Source organism: Pseudopipra pipra, chromosome 1, assembly GCF_036250125.1.
Source record: "Pseudopipra pipra isolate bDixPip1 chromosome 1, bDixPip1.hap1, whole genome shotgun sequence".
Classification (NCBI taxonomy): Eukaryota; Metazoa; Chordata; class Aves; order Passeriformes; family Pipridae; genus Pseudopipra; species Pseudopipra pipra.
In genome coordinates this window covers 49,780,196-49,803,013 of record NC_087549.1, presented here as the reverse complement: position 1 = coordinate 49,803,013, position 22,818 = coordinate 49,780,196, and the positions used below count along the sequence as shown (strand labels likewise).

Here is a 22,818-nt window from a genome sequence, read left to right as displayed (position 1 = left end):
TTTTTTTTTATGGATTCAGAACTATTCTTTCAAAAGGTCAGTCTTTGTGCTTTTCACATCTTCACATTCAGAACCAATACCACTCATCTCAAGCCGTCTAAATCAGGACTATTTCTCAGCCAGTTTTCTTTTAACTTTTCCTGAGGGTTTCTTTTTTTGTTATCCTTCATTATTTATCACTAATTGTGTAGAATTATATTTATATTAGGTGCTATCATTTCTTTGGAGATTTTTCACAATGCAAAATCTGTTTGTCATGAGTGCCATATAAAGCTGTATTTTATTCTCCTTTCTCCACTTCACTGCACAACCAGTGGAACAAAATTTGGTCTGTAACTCTTACCTCAATGGAAAATTTGAATTTAGTATTAAATAATAGCAGATCAGACTTTGAACACATCAAAAGTATGATCAGTGCTCTGGCTGTTTCTGATCATAGTGTAGTTCCTGACTAATCTTCTGCATAAGAGTCCTGTAAAGTAACAGACATATTGTAATTACTTCTATTCTAGACCACGAAATTGAGTTCCATAACTTTCTCTCCTCTCCATGCAAATTCCATTTTCTTCTACTTTTGTTCTACTTTGTTCCTTCACAGTGTGTTTCTTTCAGTCTAGATGTCAATGCCTTTTAAGTTTCCTGTTATGATGCAAATAAACCTAAAGCTAAAGCTTTTCCTTCAAAAGGCAGCGGGTTGTAATTAATCGAAGGTTGGTTGGTTGTATGTTGGTTTTAACCTAAGTTATAGCTGATTTTTTCTTTTTGAATGATACTTTACATAAATAGTGCCTGACATGGGTGACAAAACTGAATGCACCTTCACCAATTTTGTGGTGAACTCCCACTGAGCTGGGAGGAGAAGTAGACTGGTCGGAAACGAGCCATAGAACCAACTTGGCAGGCTGGGAGACTGGACCAACAAGATTCACAAGGTTTAACCGAGATACGTGTGAAGTCTTGCATGTGGGTTGGAAGAATCCTGCGCAGCAGTACAGGCTGGGGTCTGACTGAAACGCATCGCCATATCACCTGCCTGGCAGTGTGACTTGACAGCAGTGAAGGCATATGTGTCCCAGGCTGCATCAGCAAGAGCACAGCCAGCAGATGGAGGGATGTGGGGTTGTCCTGCTTAGCCTAGTGTGTGTTAGATCAAATCTGGAACACAGTCCTGGTCTCCCCAGTTCAGGAGAGGCATGGAAAATTGGAGGGGACCCAGTGGAGAACCACCAAGTTGATCAGAGGTTTGGAGAAATTGAAATAGAAACAAAGGTTGCTGTAACTGGTTGTGTTGAGCCTAGAGAAGAATCAGGGGGATCTCACTACAGTCTTACACTACCTATGAGATAGTTATAGAGAAGACAGAGGCTCTCTTCACAAGGATGCCTAGTGATAAGATGGGGCAAAGGGCATAAGGAGAAAATTCCAGCTGGATATAAGAAAAATCCTTCACTGAGATTGAGAACACTATAACACAGGAGTAGTTGTCTTGAGAAGTGATAGACTCTCCCTCACTGGAAATACTCAACCTTTGGCTTGACAAGGCCCTGGATAACCTAACCTGAGGCCCTACTTTCAATAGTACATTGGACCAGATGATCTCCAGATATTCCTTTCAACCTACACCTTTCTAAGAATCTGTTTCAAAATAAACAGCAGTGGATTTAATTAGCTTTTTTTATTAACACATTTACTAAGCATGGAACTGGTGTGCTCAGGGGCAGATAATTTCAAAAACATTCCACTGACTGGGTATGTGCTTTGCTGGCAAAATCAGTTGTTTATGTCTGATACTAATATGCATTTTTATGAACTTTTTGTAATCACTCTAGTGAACTTGGTTCCTTTCAGGATTTCAGCTTCATACCACTGGGCTGCTGTATGATTTCATGTTTAAATATAGACACAAGGATTAATCTGTAGTTGACAACTATCCTGTGTGCGCAAAACAAAGTAAAAAAAATATCCTAGTCTTTTTTGTCTTTTTTTTTTTTTTTAGGAAAAGGTTCCTGCATATTTGGCAACATCTCCAATACCCACTGAAGACCAGTTTTTTAAAGACACTGACAATCATTTAAAATCAGTTGAAAATGAGAGGACATGTGCAAACTCAGAAATTCTACACTCTGCAGAAACAGAGACTGTGTTCACCCCAGGTTCTGTGAAAAAGAAAAAAAGAAGAAGAAAGAAATACAAACAAGATAGCAGGAAGGAAGATCAGGTCTCTTCTGCTGGGGCTGAAGAGATTTTCGAAATGGAAATCAGCTCAGATGATGAAAAAAGTGTTCAACCCCTAAGGTAAACTCTCAGATAGTTGCTGACTGCTTTCACTGTTATCGCTGAACATTTAAAAAGTCACTTGTACATTTCCTCCATGCAAGCAATGCATAAGTTTTGGTAGGCTCTGGCTGGGCATTTCCTCAAGCAAACAAACAAAATTCCAAACTGGTATCTTCCAAATCTTTACAGAATCCTTCAGGTTGGGCCATTTTTTTATGAACATGAAATGTAGTTAAGCCCATTCTGGTAAAGAAGTGTTGTCGCAATCTGTTGTATCACTGATAAAGTTCCAGTGTAATTTCTCTGATGAGGCAGAGTGATCTTCTGGTGTGTTTGGTAACCTCTACGTAAACTGCAGCATGGAATGCCTGTAGTACACCACATCTGAATTTGACTTCTCTGTAACTTGAAGTTTACTTTGGCAACTTAAAACTACATAAATGAGTGTTCCTTCACATTAGTAAAGTCAATTCTTTACATGTGTTTAAAGAGGAGGGGAAAAAAAATTTAGTCCTGTAGTTTGAAGTGGATAAACTATTAGTAAAGTGGAGCTTGTGCTAAAGTGGTAGCACATACTAATAAGCTGAAGAAGTTTACATGAGTAACAGGAAAGATTAAGATAATAGAAGAAAGCTATCAAGCATATAAATCCTTAAAATCTGGGGAAGGCCTATTCACCAGGACTTAGTTTTCAGAGAAAGCTAGCTGGTTTATTGGACAGTATTGTTGTTAGTTGTACTACTGTCTGAATCAATTCAAGTTCTGGTCTGGGAATTGCAAGAATGTTTTTGTGTAAGAGAATAAAGTATAACTGAAAAAACTCAAGGAAGTCTCAAATTTAATAAGTACCAGCCAAAAAGGTTAGTGGAACAGGAAAACATGAATCTGTTGTCACACCTATGTCTAATAAAACACAGCAAACAAAATCTGGATTTTGGATAGATGTTTCCTAGAGTGTCTGTGTTTTTCTTAGTTCATTTGCCTTATCTTATTAATCTCATATTTATGTCAATGAATTGTCATTTAGATATTCGCTGCTCTGTCTGGAAATTGGCTTTTTGTTTGGTTCGAGATTTTTTCCTTTTTTTCCAGTGTAAGGAAAAGAAGAGCTTTGGTCAGTCTTCAGTGTGTGATTATTAAGACAACAATAACTTGTCATATTGAAAACGTCAAAAATAAAAATAACCATCAGGTACAGGAAGAAAGAAAATATAACCCATGAATCATTTATTCTTTATTCAGTGTACCATTACAAATGGATGAAGCATTTAGCCATGTCATGCTAGTAATGGCTGTTTTCATCCAGTGTTTAGAATTCTAGTGGCTATTCTGGCAATTATCTTACTTGGACTAGAGATGAATAAAAAATTGCAAGTTTGACCGAAGTGTCAAATGTTTAGTCATAGCTGAACAGACCATGGTCCTTTCGTAAAGGTTACTCTGGTTTTATTTTTTTGTAGCCTTTAGAATGAAAGATTTAAAAAACTTTTTATTTGTAAGCTACATTTTTTCACATGAGTAAGCAGAAACAGCAGTAGAAACATATTATTGGACACAGAACAGTTCATAGTCTGAAAAGAAGATTTTGTAAAAGAATGCTGTTTTCTTGTGAATAGCAAGTAAATGAAGGAGTGAAAAAATACATTGTAGTGGTGGAGGCCCAGAGACAGTAGATTTGTGGCTCTGTGTCTGTTAGACAGTAGTCTGTAGCTCTGAGTTCATTTACTGTCATTTCCGTGGGCTGCCAAGGCAGGAAATAAAGTGCCTTGCAATAGGCAGACACTTGTTTTCTTTCCAGCTAAAGATACGGTTGTGAAAGCATTCATAAGATTTCTTTTCAAACCCTGTGGGTATGTAAGGTGATACCAGTGGGTTTGTTTTCTTTGGGATTTTGGTGGGTTTATTGTAGTGGTTTGTTTTAGATTTGGTTTTTTGTTTGTTTGTTTTTAGTTATAAATGTGTGGCTCTGAAAAAAAGGAAGATAAGAAATAGAAACTTAACTGTGATTAGACATAGCTTCAGATTTCAAAGTGAAACTAAGAAAGGAAAAGGGAGGCTGATGTTCTGAGAGGAAGGTCAAAAATTCGGTCACAGGTGCCAGTATGTAATGTCTTATCTAGTTCTATTCTTATAAAGCAGAAAACAAGCTGTTTCCTGTTTCTTGAGGAAAATCTATTTCCAAGTGTTTATCTACTTTTAAAAAAAAATATGTCATTTGTGTTTTTCAGCTATGATTTAGATATGTTAGTAGTGCTGGATGTACATAAAATAATACCAGGAGGACTGAGATTACAGTGTGTATAACTCAGAAATAGAGCTCATTGTTTCTCCAGTGCTAAGGGTGTCAAACAGTTCAAGTAGTTACCTGTCTCTGAAATCTGATATGTTTATTTATACTGTATAAAGTGGATAAGGACAAGAAGTGGCAGCACTGTTTATAAATGTTGCAACATAAATAGCTTAAAATGGATGGTACAACTTGAAGTTATGCATACTGATTTTCCCTTCTTATTTTCAATAATCTTCAACTGCATTTGGATTTTTAACTTGTAGATTTATCCACTTATGGATTAAATTTGATTTTTGTTTTGATCTTTCGTCTGAACTCTTTTAGACACTAATTTCCAGTGAATAAAATCTGTTCAGTATTACCCATGTGTCATCTTGCCTCCCCTCTCATGTTAAGAGCCTCTCTAATAATTTTTTTGTGTTTACTTAGTTGTTCAATCATACCTTTTCCCTCTTTGGAGATACTTAGGACTGCCTACAAAGATAGTGTCGTGGTTTGGATGAAACATATTTCTGTCACACTTAGATTAGTTTCTGAATTCAAAGGATGTACAGTCTCTGCAGCTCTCATCTTAAGTCAGGATGCATCATCAGGTTTCATAAGAATACTGTTATAGAATAAGAAGTGGAGCTACAAAGACATTTTTAGAGTTCAGTATTTACCATAGTCTAGATGTCTTACAAATGAAAGACTTGTGCAAATGAGGTAGATCACTATGACTGCTTAGTGTCTAATGGGCTGTATTGAGTAAGCATGTAAATTCTAAATATGTATTTGATAATGACGAAATATTTTCTTTTCTCCATCCATAAGAGAAATGAGCATTAGCATTGCAAAACAAATCCAGTGCATCTGTGTTGGTAATAACATAAAAATATTTTTCTTTTTTCTTTCATAATATGGCTTAAAATAATTTCTGTCGCGTTTTTCGCTCAAATTCCAGGCATATCTTCCTTCTGTTCTTATCCACTGTTTAGCCATGATGCCCTTGATCTAAGCTCAAAACAAGTTAGTTGTATTGTGAGAATAGCTATTTATTCAGTTAAATTCAGAAAGCTGTAAAAAGATCTGGTCTTTATGATGGTAACATTTAAAAGAGACTTCTGTGTAAAATACAGTGCATGACTGCTCAATGGGTTTTAATGTTGATTGGTTTTGGGTCTTTTTAGATACTAAGTAGACTTCCCAGTGCAAAACAAATACCACTGTTCAGAAAAGTACAATATTTCTATCTGCTTGTTGTAGTTGATGTTAATTTGTAAACTCTTGGGTAAATCGTGAGGCCTGATTTCCTACTGGTTTTAGTTTATGAAATGTGCATGGTCAAAACTACCACCTCTGTTTAACTTTTCCAGTGATTGTAAGATTCACATAGTAAAGGCTATGTGTAAAAAATTTATGTTTGTCTTTGTGTTGTGGTAATATTATCTGTCTGTGTAGAGTAATATCACTTATCATTACTCATATAGCATAATATCATTTCTGCTATTGTGATTTCTTCAGTATTAACTTAGAGGAGTAGTAGATTTTAAAGTTGCAATATTTTCAAGTAATAATAGTTTTTAAATAAATTTTAAGTTATATAAAGGTGTTTTGCAAACAATAAATCCCTTTAAGCTATACACTGATTTCTTTTGATCTTGGATTTTTAATAACATATATGATATGTAACTTTTTAAACTGAATTAGTAAAGCAGATTTTTTTATTTGCTGACTTATTGTCTTGTGTATCTTCACAGAGGGTCCTCAAATTCATCACCAAAGGGTGAAGAGCAAAAAGAGTCTTTGATTTACCACTCGAAGGACCATTACCCCTTATCTGATGGAGACTGGTCCCCTCTGGAGAAGTAAGTAATTTTATAATGTCATCATACATATAATGATATAATTATTAAAAAAAAATAATCACTGTGCCTTTTTATTCATTTTACCCCTTGACCTATAAAACTATTAAAGTTGCTTGACTTTTATGATATCAAATGCAGCATTTGATACTCATTTGAAACTTTGGGAACTTTCCTCTCTACTCAATGTATTAAAAAAGGTTGTCTTTATTTTATCATTCCCCCTCCAATGAAAAAGAACCCTTTCTTATTAAAATTCACTATTAAAGAAAGAAAATAAAGTTAATAAGATTTCCTTAGGTTGAGAAGGGTATGGAAAACAAGTATGATCCGTATGATCAAGTGATACTTGATATGCCAGAAATCAGAAGTGTTGAGTGTTTAAGGTACATTTTGCTGTGTGAAGTAGTCCAAATTGCTCAAGGTAAAGCTAGATCCTAAACTTGAATCATATTCCATTTCAGAACAGAGAATTAGCTAGATACTGGAGTTCTGATATCCTTGATTATCCAGAGATAGAAAAATCAGCATCAGCGGACCGTAGAGTCTTAAAAGTGGCATAATACAACTCACCAGCTCAGTTTTCACTGTGACCAGGACCCTTCTGTTTGTACACTCAAGTACACTCTTCAGTTTCTGATGTTCATGCCACTATATTCCTGTTGTGTTCAGTTTGTAGATTTTTCAAGGCTCACCCTTTGGATTTCACAACTCTTAACATCAATATCTATTTGCATAAGAAAGCATTCTGTCCATATGTGATAGTACTTGAGGTAAATTTTCTATCTTTCGTGAATATTGGACATACAGGAAGGAGCATCCATTTAGCACATAGCATGCAAAGTAGTATCTTGATTCATCTGAACTCTTCAGTAAATGTCTAGTTCTACTGCTTTTCAGCTTGATACATTCACAAGGTCAGTGAGGATTACTGGTCAGCCTTCTCTGATATCCAGCATTGCTTGTTAGCTGCTCACTGCTCAGTTACCTGTTCTTCTATATCAGTTGAGGGTAGTGCAGAATAGAAGAGATCAACCTTCAGAAAATACTTTTTGAAGTGCATAGTCTCTGCTTCAGGTGTTTCCAGGGCTGTGGCATCACTGGAGGCTGTATGTACCACCCCATGCTTGGTGCCTGCATAGCTTGTTAATGAACAGAAGCAGTTGGACAGGAAATCCCATTATCATTCCTTTTTGTTTTGGGTTGACAACCACATCCTCAATTATACTTAATGAGATGTAGTCTTCTCGTATGTTCCCCAAAGGTTTGTGGTTTATGACTGAAAAGAAGTCACCGTGTTAGACCCTGAGGATTGACATGGTATTGTATGGATTATATCACCTAGATAATTGTAGCATAGAGGCTGATACTCATTTTCAGTTTATAAAACTCTTAGCTAACATACACTAGCAGGCTATTCTGGGAGAGATGATTCATACATCTCTTCTTGTTGACATATTTAGAGGTTAATCTGCTCTAACAACTTGTTTATGCATCATGTGAGATATACCTAAGGTCTTTATAATTTTGGGGGATTTTTTAACAGAAAGCTACCCAGTAGAGCTTGCAGTATAACAGAAAAATTAGCAATTTTCCTTTCCCTCTTTGAGGTGGGGGTTGGGCACAAATTGGCGCATGAGCCATCTAGGAGAAGAGAAATTTTGCATTAAATTATTTCTCCTAAGCCATCAAAGTAGGATTTTATAATGTAGCTATTGTACAGTGAAAGAGAATTGGGAGGTTTTAATAACCTCCTTTTTGGAGATCTGAAAAAGCTAACTGACTTGTAATTGAGGTTAGTTGTTTTCAGGGCTCTCAGGGAAGATAATAGCTTAAGTCTTTTCCATGAGGACACTTCTGTTTGTCCTACTCACTATAATAAGATGAAAAGCATAACCATTAACTATTTAATATGTGATACCATCAATGTTCTTCCTGTTTTAACAAGTAATGTTACCATGACTAGGTCACTATTACAAGCTTGGGCCTTTTGGCTAAAGACTTCTGCCTGAGAATGACAATGGAAAACTTATGCTTTGGGGGAAGTGGAACAGAATTAGGGTCCCAAAGCCCTGAAGTATTTACTCTTTTGCACTGAATACTTCTGAATATTAAGAATTAAGCTTAGAAACAGGTTAATATTCTGCATGGCTTCCAGTTGACTTGTGATGTTGGCATGTGGGGAAAATTAGTTCATATTCTTCCTGAAAACAAATATGTACATGTATTTTCATCAGTGTGTTACTTTAAAAAGGCCCTTCTAACAGTACAGAAAAGATCATTTCTGTAGGACTTCGTTAAAGAAGAACTGAGGGGGGAAATATCTAAATGGTTTTCTTTCCGTGTCCTTGAGTAATGGAGGCTGGAAGTTGACTGTGAGGTGATTAATTGTCACTGTAGATATGTTTAAATGTCCCGATCTCTTGGATTTTGTGATGTCCTCTTAGAGCAATGTGAGGAATTCTTACTGTCTGGATTGTGATCTGGTCTGAATAGTGTCTATTTTTGCAGTCTGAACTGTGATCACGGTTTAGTCCTGTATGATACTGTAAAACCTGAGCTCCACAAACCTCCAGAAAGTTTCCTATATGGTACTGCATTAGGTAACTAATCTTTGCAGGAGTTTTGTAAGGAAAAAAAAAATCCATAAATTAAATACCTGTAGGGGGTTACTGTAAAATTTTTAGTATTAAATCATTGAACAGCCTCAGAAGTTCATTTGGCCCAACCTTTCATGGAGAGAGAGTCTCAATGAGATGGTGTAGCACCTTGACACATCACAAATTCAAACCCCCTGTGATGGCGACCACTTTCCTGGGAAGATTGTTCCAGTGGTTGATTGTTCTCACCGTAAAACAATTCGTTCTTATATCAAGGTGAAATCTCTCTTGGTGCAACAAGTGCAAAGACAAGTGCAAAATACTGTACTGGGATAACATAACTAAAGAGCCCAGTACAGGCTGGATCTGTGTAGATGGGGAGCAACCTTGCTGACCTGGGGGTCTTTTACACAACAAGCTGAACATGGGTCAGCAGGGCATGGCTGCAGCAACAAGGTCAAATTGGATCCTGGGCTACATCCACTGGCAGAGGCAGAGATGTGATTATCCCTTGCCACTCAGTGCTGGTCAGGCCACACATGGAGTGCTGTGTCCAGTTCTGGTCCCTACAATTTAAATTCAAATATTAACCTTCATATATATATATATATATAAATCCAAACCATAATATGTTAATGAACATCGAAGTATAAAAAGAGCAGCAGTTCAATAATATGCAGTATACTTGTCCTGTTCAAGAAAGGGCAGACTTGGACCTGTAAATAATAAGAGAAAAATGATTTTGAAATCACTCCATTATAGCATTTTGTAGAGAGTTCTTCTGGCTTAAAAGTAATTTTGGCTAAAGTAAATTTCATAAATCTGTTTCTGATTTATGGATAATAATCACTGTAGGAAAAATAGGATGGATTTTAAAAGGTCATGTAGTACAAACACATCTGAAGGAAGTTTTCAAGTAATCTTTCCCTCTCCTAAGTTATCTTCTTAATATTTTTTTCCCTGCATTGGGAATTGATGTTGTTTCATGCATTTGTCTTTTATTACTCAATTCTTGGCATAGCAAGGTGAAATACTATATTTTGACAAAGGTGAGGAACTTAAAGCTAATTTCTCTCTTTCTTTTAGATAAACTTTTTTTGTTTTGCTCTTGTTTTGTTTGTAAAATGGAACATGGACTGAGAGGAGAGCTATATCTGCACTGCAGATATAGTGGAGGAATCTATTTAGTGTGATCACTATGTAAGTCCTTTAATGTGATTTTGGTTTTAACCTAATTTCTCACTGTCTGAAAACCCTGCTGGGCTTCTTGCCATGTTGCCAAATAATTGAAGCTCTGTTAAGCTGTTGAAAACTCTACCAACAGTAGCTGCACAACAAATGCATTTTAAACACTGTAGCTTTCTTTTTTCTTTTCTTTTTTTTTTTTTTTTTTAATTCTTGATTTGCTAGCCCTTTCTCTGAGCAAGTCTGCCCTAAAAGCGATTCAGAACTGGAAGTTAAGCCTGCTGAGAGCTTGCTCAGATCTGAATCTCACATGGAATGGACATGGGGAGGATTCCCAGAATCAACCAAGGTAAATTTATTTATTGTCTTTAACTTTCACGAACTGAGTTTTGGCTTGTCTAAAATTGTGTCCTAGGAGAGGATTGGAAATCTACTGCTGTTCTTTAGAATGATTCAGCTGACATGGGAAAGTAGCACCCCCTCGTGGCTGGCAGAGGTTTGGCTTCGTTGAGTTCAAAAGCTGCTCAGCAAAGTTTTTCCAGAAAACCTAGCCCTAAAAGTCTGAAATTTTTGAATTTTTAGTTAGAAACTGAAGGGAAAAACTTTAGAAAATAATTTCCTTTGTTGTTGAGTAAGTTCTAGTTCATTCCAGAAGAACTGTAGCCCTGGTAGAGTAAATGTGGTATCTTAACAGGACAGCTGGCAACAGAAGCCCTGATATGTCCACATTTATGCTATTTTCTTGTTATAGTTTGGTCAAGTCAGCACTTCCTCTATGCCAGTTTCTATGCTGAACTTGTAAATAAACTATTATGAAACTTCTGTTGCCGGGAACTTTGCTAATACAGTGGGACAGGTTTTATCTTGCTAAAATATGTATTTAAATTCTTTTTTGGATTACCTGTGACCAGGACTTTTACCATGAATACAAGTTTAATGTTTAGAATAGAATAAAACAAACAGAAAAAGTGAAAGGATTGACTAGACTTTTGTTTTCCAGATAAGCAAGAAAGAGAAACTGGAACATTGCAAAACAGCTACCATTACTCCATCAGAGAAGACTCATTTTAGGGTCATCCTCAGCTCTGATGAAGTTGAAGATGATGATGATGTGAAAGATTCTGTCTGTACAGTACTGAAACCTGAGCCAAGAACTCATCCTCTGCTTCAGCAGATGGATGTTAAAGATTCTCTTGCTTCTGCAATCGTAGAACCGCAAGTTGCTTTGCCATTAGATGCTGATCATCATTCCAGAATGTTGGTGGACCCTTTACCAGAAACAAAGCCAACAGCAAAAACCGACTCTCCTTCAAAAAAGAAAGGTATGTAATAAAGCTGTTGATCTCTGCCTTCTGTCTGGTGTACCAATTTTGAGGCCCTAGTGGAAAAAGTAGAAATGGGTCTTTTCAATTTTTCCTATTTAAATCTTAACTGACTAAAACTATAATTAAACTCTTGAATTTATGAATGATACAAATAAGTCTGAATATACCACAATTACATTTGTATTTAATGTGTCTGGTTACCTTCATATTGGCAATCTTAATTGTTAAAATTAACAGGGGTGCACAAGCGAAGCCATCATCAAGGACCTGATGATATTTACTTGGATGACCTAAAGGCTTTGGAACCTGAAGTTGCAGCACTTTACTTTCCCAAAAGGTAATTTTGAACTAAAATTCAGTGACTCTAGGGTGATATTGCAGTTGCATTACGTGAGTTATTACATGTATTATTTATGTGCCAGTTCTGATAACAGGACTTGGACTTCAGGTTTCTAGGCTTTTATGGAGTAACTGGTACTGATCTCATTGGGAAAATCTATTTCTAGTTTGAGAAACATATTGGAAGATCATGTGGGAGATCACTACTGAGAGTTTTCATCTTTGTGGAACCTATATGTTCTGCAAACAGAGAGGGGAGTAAATTTAAACTGCACACCCTATTTAAACACTACTCCAGTGCTGTTTTGCCACATTGCTAGCTCTAGAGAAGCAGACATGAGTTTATATTTTGCATGCCCCGTACATCCTTTCCAACTTTTTAATATCAAAAAGACCAACAAAAATCCCACTGCATCTTCATGCAAGGCAGCTCAGTCTCAGAATTCACTCACTGGCTTTTTCTGAAGAATTTGAAACATTTTTATACTCCTAAAATATTCTGCAAAATAATAACTGTCTAGGAAGACCTTTATAAAAATATAGCTTAATAAGAAAGAAGTGTCTGTTGGTTTATGTTAAAACTAGAGTAGTAAACTTTTCAGTACTTCAGTTCAAACTAATAACTTTAACCTTAGATGACAGTGGGATATTTTTTTTATGTCATCTTTCTTTTCTATTGTACTTTTTCCAAACACATGCAGTGTTTTGAAAACATAAAATGGTGTCCTTTGGGGTTTTTTTATTCTTGTTCTACAGCTTTCTGGTAAAGATTGAGGAGCAAAGTATTGTTCTGCAGAATTAGAATGCAGAGGATGTTTTCTTCATTTAAATCCAATTTTGTTGTAGACAAGAGAAATGCAATTATTTCCCAATTCAGGTGAATGTTAGGAGAACTGGAAACTGTCAGTCTGCTAGTATTGTGAGGGGTTGATGGGGGTGTTTGTATCTGTTTTTTTGTTTGGCTGGTTTTAAATTTATATTGTAAAATTATGTAGAAATGCAACAGCAAGTTTGTTTATTGTTGTTTTTGAGTAATCATATAATGTGTTCTGTACATTTTTTTTTTTTTTTAAGTAAAATACTTTTCACTTTCCTTTAGTGATTCTGATCCTGGCTTCAGGCAGTGGGCAGAGTCAGATACCCTTTCTGGTTCCCAGTCACCCCAGTCAGTTGGAAGTGCTGCTGCTGATAGTGGTACAGAGTGCATGTCTGATTCTGCTATGGACTTGCCTGATGTCACACTGTCACTTTGTGGAGGTCTCAATGAAAATGGAGAGATTTCTAAAGGTACGTGAAAGACTTTAAAATATAAAGAGTAATAGAGCTCAGGCAGCTAAATCTGAATGCTCTGATTTCCTCCTTACAAAACTTGGATTATTACTATACTCATGTCAAGAAAGGAGAATGGATAATCTTTCATTTTTCTAAACTTTGGAAGCATTTGCCAAGCAGAGATAGCAGAATTTAACCTCAAATTAATCAAGAGCTCTTGATGTCTTGAGAAGCTTTCGGTCTCCTTTTTTGCACCACACGTTGTTTATCTGGCCAATCAACCTGATTTCTGGCTGCAATTACTTGCTTAGTCCTATATAAATCTTCAAAACTCATGTTTTTTCCAATTGCCAGATTTTTTTTTTTTTTTTTGTAAGCAATTTAAAAAGAAAACAACTTTAGCTGTTGTGTTGGACTACCTCTTTGTCTGCATTCCTTTTCCTGTCCTAATTTTTTGACAACCTTTAGATTTTTACCAGCTGATTCTTCTCCTCTAATGCTCTAGTTTATTTAATGTTGAAGTTGTATGTATTTTTGAGGGAGCGCTTGTGACCCCATAATCTTTATGAACATGTACTACAGTGCTTTTAGTATTACGTTTTTAATGGTCATTCAGTCTCTAATGCATAAATTTAAATGATCATTAATAAAGACTGAGAACACTCAGTACTCTTGGTAACATGGTAGTAGTAATATTGGATTTGCTTTGAGAAAATTGTCTTGCTTGCAGGGGTCTTACACTAAATCGTGGATTTCTGCAAACATAAATAGAAACTAGTCATGAAAATGCTATTAGTTAGTGATAGTAGTAGTTTTTCAAACCTGAAAAGCAAACATCCTTCACCTCCCCTTTTTGTGTATTATCTAGGCCCCTTACCATGCCATTATAATTTTTGAAGAAAACTTGCTTAGACAAGCATGGCTCCCTTTTTCCAGCCTGCGAACTGAATTAGTGTCTGCCTCCTCCTTATCCTTCCTTTTCTAGTTTCTTAATGCTTGTTACTGTGATTGTTGGAGTGTGCAAGGCTTCCCCTGTAAGGGAGGAGGCAGTCACAAGACCCTTGACAGGTAGACCATATTAGCATATCTTCAGTGTTATTGCAAGATCAGCAAAGACTCTGAGATGACAGAAAAGGTTTTTCTAGACATAAACTAATCAGACATCTTGGGATTTTATATTATTAATTTAAATCTCTTTCTGTTGCAGAAAAATTCATGGAACATATTATTACTTATCATGAATTTGCTGAAAACCCTGGACTCATTGACAATCCTAATTTGGTAATACGGATTTATAACAGGTAAATTGTCTGTATCATGTAATTAGGCCATAGAAAATCTCATTTCAAACCTGCTCTTTAAAGTGAGCACACTTTTCAGCTTCCATTGCATTTTGTGTTATTGATGAATCTGTTTCTCAGTCTCAAAGAGAGATATTTTGAACCAAAGATTTGCATGAAATTTAACTTTAGCTGGAGTGAGATTTTTTTCTGCAATTTCCACTGATGTTAAATTGTATATATTAAAATCACTCTACTTGCACAAAACTGTAATATTAGTGGTTGGCAGCAAATATATATATATTCATCAGTGAAAGGGCAAGTTTTCATGGTTATATTTATTGACTTGTAGTCAGATTTTGTAATATCAATAACATGTTTTAAAACAGGTATTATAACTGGGCGTTGGCTGCTCCGATGATTCTGAGTTTGCAGGTGTTTCAGAAGAGTTTGCCTAAGGTAAATAGATAAACTTATATTTTCCTTTAAAATTTTGTATGTAGTAACACATGATTATGTTTGTTTTTCTATACAAATTAAAACCATGTCTAATTTTTCAGGCTACTGTTGAGTCTTGGGTCAAAGAAAAGATGCCAAAGAAGTCTGGAAGGTGGTGGTTCTGGCGCAAGAGAGAAAGCATGACTAAACAGGTAACTTGAGACCTATTTTGATTTTTTTTTTTTTTTTTTTTTTTTTTGAGCTGTAAAAAGATAAAAAGACTGTAATTTGTCAGAAGTGCCTCTGAACTGCTTGTACAGCTCGGTGTCACTGATTGCCAGATGAGAGTTACTCAATGTTGCAGTAGCTGTAGCTGCATCTGTTTATTTAGCCTTAAATACTGCATTAATATTTGGTGTTACTAGTTATTTCAACAAAATTTATTGTATTCAGCTGTTGCACAATGTTCTTAAAATTCTTTCTTCTAAGCCATAAACAGTAGTCAGAGCTACACTTCAGTCACTACAGTATGTTTTTGGAATGTGCACACAAATAAATAAGTAGGTGCTGTGCTGCATCACAGATTTTATGCTGAAACACACCATTTTAAACTAAAGTATGCTTTCTAAACCTTGAGTATGGGCCTTAAGTTTACTTCCCCACGAAAATGTGAATTTTATAAGCTTAGAGGTTGGGGGCCCCCTTAATGCTAAATTACTCATGTTAAACTAGCAGTTCTCAATTTTTGACACACAGAGTTTTGTTTCCTGAAATAATAAAAAGCTTTAATGGATCATTTCTTCATAAGCATCTTTTTGTTAAATAATTTGCAGAATGAGCAATTCTGAGACTTAATATACTTTATGTACTATATTAGTAGCTGTTTGCTTAAAACTACAAATTCAGTCAGATCAGTTTAAAATGTTTAAAATGTCAATATATTCTTTATTATCATGTTTCTTTAGATACCAGAGGCGAAAGAGGGGAAAACTGAGACACAAAGAGCAAATGAGCTGCCAGCAACTATAAAAGAGCAAGTTAATAGTAGGTGCGTTCCTGTCTGAAGACTTATTTTGTGGACTGAATAGTGTCTTCTTTTTTTATTTTATTTTTCTTTTTTTTGAACAAAGAATTCAGCAGGAATGTACTGTGGGAAGAAACATTTTCCTGTAAGCTACTGAAGAGGAACCATATGTGTTTGGCAAACAATTCAACAGAAAAATGTGACAGCAAACATTATAGGAACTACAGACACACTACAATTATTTCCTAAATCCCACTGTGTTTACTTCTTAAATCATAACATAACTGACAGAACAAAAACATACCTGGTAACCTTTAGCAATGGGACACTGCTCTGTAAATATAGTGGTATTGTTTCTGAGATGCTGTTTTCTTTTTTTCTTTTGTGAAAGCCTAATCTTGTATAAATAATTTAAACCACGCGGAATTTTTTGTAACATTAAATAATTGAAACAATAAAATAGCATTAATTACAGTGCACCAGTTGCCCATGATTGTGGTAGACAGCTATCAGTGCTTAGCACAAAACTGTCCCATTCTAGGTAACTTATTATGCATATTCATATTCTCCCATGATTTTACAAAGATACTTGTAAGCGTTGGTGTCTTAAAGATTAAAAAATTTAATATATTGTGATTTAATACTTCAGAGAAACTAAATACTGCTTTTAATCTTGAAATCTCTAATGAGCAGAAAAGTAAGTCTGTGAATAACCTTAAAAGGTGAGCTACTCTACTAACTTATCACCGAGTTTAATTTCCGTAGAAACTGTGGCAGCTTTTTTTAAAAACAAAGCACTGTTATCCATTCAGTGTCCCTTTTCCCCCGCAGTTTGCCTAATGCATCAACATAGCATCAGTGACCACTTGACACTATGTCTTTACTAAACCCGTCACGTGTGCAGCCAGCTAGGAGTAGTAATGTTTAGAGCTCCACTGGTACTGGCACTACAAGTCTTACTTGCTTACTGGCATATGTTGGCTTTATCTGGGCATTCACTAGACCTTGGACTTTGTTTATCTGTGCTCTCAGGTAGTAGCAAATCCTCAACATAAGCAGAAATTAATCTTGCATAATAACCTTACTCTGTTAAAGAAGCATTTTCTGTAGCTTACGTGTATTCTGGTTTATGCCCTGTTAGACCTCCAGAAGATGATTCTTCTAGTGATGAAGCATCACAGGAGTTGAAGGAATCTCTAAAAATGGATTCTGCCCCAGCAGAGCATCCACCCCATGGGAACGTTCCATCTTATAAGAAGTCACTTAGACTGTCTTCGGACCAAATAGTAAGTGGCACACCTTTCTTGTACATAGGGTGCTCCCTAATTCCACTCTGATTCTAAGAGTTGAACTTTTTTCTGCTTTTTAGAAGTGACATATAAGTTCATTTCACAAAGTAAAAATTATGTTTGGGTTACCGTGCTAGCAGTAGAAAAAAGGAGTGGGGAAATTTAAAATTTAAAAAGAAAGTTAAAATACTTTCCTGTGAAAGTGTTTTTTAAGAATCTGTGTTTAGATTAAAACTTTGTAAGAAATTATTTTTTATAATCAAACTTCTATATTAAGATGTTGCCAAAAAAGTGATGACGCTTGCTTCTGCAGTTTGGATATGCTGGGATCTGGACACCTGCCTAATACGTCTGAGCATCTGTCTAACATACATTTAAACTGGTGTGCAGTTTACTCATTGCAGTCTAAAAGTTAGTTCTGCTACTGTCTAAATATACGATCTTCATCAGGGAAGAATTTTGAGGAAAGCACCCACTACGTAGGAAATACTGTTGCATACTTTGGCAAACTGGGAGTTCTGTTTGATAATGCAGCAAGTCTACTGTGACAGCAAGAATTAAAGAGGCAGAGAGTGAAATATCTTCTGCTGTAAACAGATAGAGGAGCTCTGGAAAAAAAACATGTACCCAGACTGCAGCAGACTTTGCCAGCAGAACTGTGCCGGTGTTAAACCATGGTTCACTTTTTGATGAGTTAATCAAGATAGAAAAGGAAGAGTATATGAGCCATTTGCTGCAACTCATTTATGATTCTAAAAATTTTAGAGAGAGGGGAACTTATATTTTCAATTATTTTTATTTATTCTAAAGGCAAAGTTGAAGCTCAGAGATGGCCCTAATGATGTTGTATTTAGTATTACAACCCAGTATCAAGGAACTTGCCGTTGTGCAGGAACAATATACCTCTGGAACTGGAATGATAAAATCATCATATCAGACATTGATGGAACAATAACCAAGTAAGTATCTTTGGAGGGTTTTTTTTCTTTGATTCTTTTAATCTTGCTTTATTGATCCTACTCTGCTTTTCAAAATAAGATAAAGAACCTTTTTTAAGATGGCTATTAAAGGATGTTCATTAATAATCAGGAAAAAAAGGTCTTGCTTTGATTTTAATTTGTACTTGCCTTTACAGCAAGCTAGAAAATGTCTTTTAAAAGAATAATGCAAAGATGGTGATTTTTACTATGTGACTGTTCCCTCTCAGATTGCTCCAGGTTTAGCAGCCATACCTTAACTTGAAAACTGACTTGTGTTATATGACCCCACTTTTGCAATAGTTAGGACTTTCTGCAGAGATATTTCTATAAATAGTCTTTATAAATCGTATATTAGTGGTTGTCTTTAACAAAACTCATATACTGAGTATCAGGTACCTTTGATTCTGCTTTTAGGTCTGATGCTTTAGGACATATCCTCCCTCAGTTTGGCAAGGACTGGACTCATCAGGGCATTGCAAAACTCTATCATTCCATAAACGAGTGAGTATGTAATCTGTGAAACAATTAGAGTTTTCTGGAATTTGGGAATTAATGGACAGGTAATTGAATAGTTGTTAATAATTTATTAATGGATAGTTTATTATAATTTGTTAGTCTAAATGTTGGGAAGTGAGCTACTTCTGTTGTTCACAAACAAAATTAAGTTCTTTCCTCAGATGTATACTTTTGCAAGAATGCAAGCTACCACTTTTACTAGTTCCCTTCTCAAGTGTTTGATTCTGCATTTCATTTTTAAGAACTGTGTAATATTTTTATGACTACGAAAGAGAAACATAATGCCAATAATTTCTCAAACAGTCATGCCTGTATGTTTCCACCAACTGCGGTTCATCACAAGCCTTTTAGAACATGGTACAGTGTAAACTCAAAACTAAGTCGGGTCCTTCCAAAGCATAGGTATTTTTGTGTTTTATTGGGTTTGCTACCCAACTCAAGTGAATGCTCCTTAGGATGAATTCCGTTTTCTGGAACAAGCCTAATTAACAACTTGCTACTTGCCACAAAGAGTAGTTTGTGGCCTGGTTCAAGTTTTCTGTCACAGTTGCATTTCTGATATAAGCTGATGTAGAACAGTGGAAAAGTAATTCAGCAAATTGGCAATTTCCCTATGCTCACCTTGTGATCTGCAAGGACCTGCAGAGGCAGCCCCTGTGCCTTCTCTCTACAGCAGCAGTGAGGTATTTGTTTTATTCAAAAGTGTTGTAAACTACACCCTTATAAATGTGCTGTTCACCTAAGAAGTATGTAGCCCTATAATATTTATGTCCAGTAACTTAGGGCAAAATAAACCTACATAGTACCTCACCTTTCAGATTTGGTTCTTTGTTTAGCAAACTTTTTTCAAAAATCTAGTGAGGCCAGAAATAGTACTTGGTACTGAGGAAGATCACAGGATGATCAACTGTTAAAAACTTCAGGATTTACTTAAAATAATCAACTTTTATCCTTGTTTTTTAGTAGTCTTTCTGCCCACAAAAATATTTGTGATCAAAGAATCTATTGTTGGCCTTCATTCTGTGGCTAAATTTCATCTGTGGCCATGGGAGTCCATGGGAGATACCCTGAATGTTTTGGTTTTGTTGGTTTTGGGGGGTTTGGTGGTTTTTTTTGTTTGTTGTTTTTTGTTTGTTTTGGTTTGTTTGTTTGTTTGTTTGGGGGGTTTTGTTTGGCTTCTTTGTGGGTTTTTTTGTTTTTGTTTTTGTTTTTTTTAATTCAGTGCATAATAGAAGAGCAGTTTTGGAATTATTTGCCAAATTGCATCAAGTCTTTGAAAATGCTCATAAACACTCAAGTCTTTTGTGCGTGCAGAAACTGTATAACAAATCTGTGTAACAGATGAACCTACAAAGTCTGCAGGAAAAAATTAGGGCTTAATGAATGTTTGTTGTTATCAGTCCTTCACCCCACACTGCAAATTCTGCCAACAACCTGAAAAAGGCAGGAGATCTGGCACCCATTATTTTGTGATGCAGATAATTTAAATAACTGCTGTAATTCCACATGTAGCTGGTCTAAAAGAAGCTGAATAAAACCAGTGTGGCACTTATTTAAACACAGTCTAGTCCATCTAATTGTGTCATCTGAGTATTACTGTTTCTGTTCTTTTTGCATTTCCTGTTTCTCAGTTTTGATTGAGTCATATATTTAAACTACTCTATGCCTTGCAGATTCTTTAACAGCAGAATAGTCTTTTCCTTGTGTGTGTAGAGCACTGCAACAATTCAATACCTAAATTGGTGCCTCTGGACACTGCTATAATTGTGTACTTAGCTTTGCAAAGAAACTCTTCAGCAGGAATATTAATTAAGTTGATAATTCTTTTCTAGAAATGGCTACAAGTTTCTGTACTGCTCTGCCCGTGCCATTGGGATGGCAGATATCACCAGAGGATACTTACACTGGGTGAATGACAAAGGAACAATTCTCCCCAGGGGCCCTCTCATGTTGTCCCCCAGCAGTTTGTTTTCTGCCTTTCATAGGTAAGGATGTGGGATTTCATACATCCGTTCTCTCCCCATTTCAGAGAAAAAAGCAGATATAAAAATATTTGGCATTACAGCTGTAACCAAACATTACACTGTGCTAGATTTGCTGTTGAGTCTTGAGGTCCCCCTAGTGATCATTTATAAACTATTTGTTTTGTCTGACTTTCACTTTTATGCTTCTGTTTGTGTGAGCATGTTAAAAGTGGCTACAAAGTGGCTACCAGTCCAAGAGGAGCTTGTTTTCCCTTCTCTTTTCTCCTTTAGACCATGACTCATTACTATTAGGTTCTGTTTATATCAGTCTTTTCAAGTATAGCTGAAAGGGTTGTAGTGCAGTGCTACTACACAAGATAGAAGAAAAGCTGGGAAATATAGACTGTCATGCAAAAGGACCTTGTGATATTGGGAGTGCTCCATATACAAGTACTTACAAAGCAGTATGGCATTTAGGTATGGTTTAACTCAACTGATCTTTTGGACCAGCCATATTCTACTTGTTCTTGATGGGAGGAGCTAACAGTAGAAAAGTCTTTTTGGTTTTGTTTTTAATAAGAATGACTCATTCATGGATAGCAATGACAACAAATTCCATTAAGGTCATGGGCCTTACACACTTTTTTGTCAGAGATAGGAGTTGTGACAAGCTTATGTGTACTTGATTAGATCTTCTGATTCAGGTAGTCATCTACAATAAAAGCAGTTCACAAACTGCATTCACAACTGGGAATTCCATTTCATTTATGCTTAGCATATGCACAGGTAATGGACCTGTTTTTTTACTGCGGATGTTGGAAAACAGTGAATGTTTGATTGTCTCTCGTATCATTCTTGGAGAGCTAGTTACCAGTGTCTGTGTAACTACCAATGGGAAGCAGTAGGAATATAAATAAATGAGGGAAATATAGATAAATGAGGAAAAGAAGATGCCCTCTATCCAATCATGACTTGGAATTTGATTGTTGAAATTTTATTTTAGGGAAGTAATAGAAAAGAAGCCCGAAAAGTTCAAAATCGAATGTTTGAACGATATCAAGAATTTGTTTGCTCCCAGTAAACAGCCTTTCTATGCTGCTTTTGGAAACAGGCCCAATGTAAGTCTGCCCCTTTCTAATTGAAGGGTTAAAATGCATGAAGTACTTGAGAAGCAAAATAAATAGGGTTTTCTTTTTGTGTCTGTCAAAATTTGAATATGGGAATGGGACACTGATGCTTTTATGGGTTTGGTCAGGAAAAGCCATATGTAGATACTTTAAATAAAAGCTGCTACAACGGCTTATATGAGAAAGGTTACAAAGATGCATTAGTATTCTCAGAATTTTATTAAATATGTGCCACCTTTCCAAATTATTTTTAGGGATTTTTGGCAGCTTTGTGACCTAAGGACATTAATGCAGTGCTCTGCAGTCTTCAGTCATTTTTCCTATTATGTGGTTCCTGTATTTTCTCTGCAGCTCAATGCTACTGTAACTGAGCAAAAGAGGGGGGGTATTGTAAAAAGAATATTGTCACAAGGAGTGGTGTTGGGTGGTATAGATTTTGTGCATGTTTGTGGTCCCAGGCTTGGGAACAGGAATTAAGCGTTTGGGGGCAGGGGGAATGTTTTGTTATGGTGCATGTGTATGGTTTGGTGGGGGGAGGGGGGAGTGGTGTGTATTTTGGTGTTTTCCTGTTTTTTAGGGACTTTTTTTAAGAGATAGTTCTACTATACTCTTTTTGGATCGGCTTTTATCATTGTTGGATCACATTCAATAAGGAAATGTTGAGGCATGTGCTTTTGGTCATGGTTTTTGCAGGATGTATATGCCTACATGCAAGTGGGAGTTCCAGCCTGCAGAATATTTACTGTGAATCCAAAGGGTGAACTGATCCAAGAACAGACTAAGGGAAACAAATCTTCGTAAGACCATTTTTGTTATTTCCACTAAAGAAAGTATCTAAGAATGAGATTACAAATTAAGTGCATTTGTGACCAGGATCTCCTCTTGCATATGATAATATGTAAGGTGCAAAACCTTGTTTGCCAGAGACTTACAGCTTCAGATACATGACTGAAACTTTTCAAAATGAAAACTGGCAAAATAAAATTGAAAATTGGTTCTGCAGTAGTTATTCAACTATAACTTTCTGGTCTAGGCTTCCAAAGCTGCTTTTTGGTTACAGCTGAACAG

General features: G+C 36.0%; 1 protein-coding gene across 3 annotated transcripts in view; it reads left to right on the top strand.

Annotated features, from left to right (window-relative positions):
• Positions 1 to 22,818, top strand: part of LPIN2 (lipin 2) — a 45,286-nt gene that overhangs the window by 18,023 nt on the left and 4,445 nt on the right. For 2 of the 3 annotated variants that reach the window (XM_064655957.1, XM_064655951.1), the window contains exons 4-19: positions 1,997 to 2,295; positions 6,307 to 6,414; positions 10,422 to 10,545; positions 11,197 to 11,518; positions 11,759 to 11,858; positions 12,960 to 13,147; positions 14,340 to 14,433; positions 14,802 to 14,871; positions 14,973 to 15,062; positions 15,816 to 15,898; positions 17,016 to 17,160; positions 17,974 to 18,122; positions 18,558 to 18,644; positions 20,492 to 20,644; positions 21,627 to 21,741; positions 22,444 to 22,547. In XM_064655957.1, the coding sequence (XP_064512027.1) occupies positions 1,997 to 2,295; positions 6,307 to 6,414; positions 10,422 to 10,545; positions 11,197 to 11,518; positions 11,759 to 11,858; positions 12,960 to 13,147; positions 14,340 to 14,433; positions 14,802 to 14,871; positions 14,973 to 15,062; positions 15,816 to 15,898; positions 17,016 to 17,160; positions 17,974 to 18,122; positions 18,558 to 18,644; positions 20,492 to 20,644; positions 21,627 to 21,741; positions 22,444 to 22,547 (2,231 nt within the window). The remainder of the gene's footprint in view (positions 1 to 1,996; positions 2,296 to 6,306; positions 6,415 to 10,421; positions 10,546 to 11,196; positions 11,519 to 11,758; positions 11,859 to 12,959; positions 13,148 to 14,339; positions 14,434 to 14,801; positions 14,872 to 14,972; positions 15,063 to 15,815; positions 15,899 to 17,015; positions 17,161 to 17,973; positions 18,123 to 18,557; positions 18,645 to 20,491; positions 20,645 to 21,626; positions 21,742 to 22,443; positions 22,548 to 22,818) is intronic. The other variant, XM_064655967.1, reaches the window with a different exon arrangement.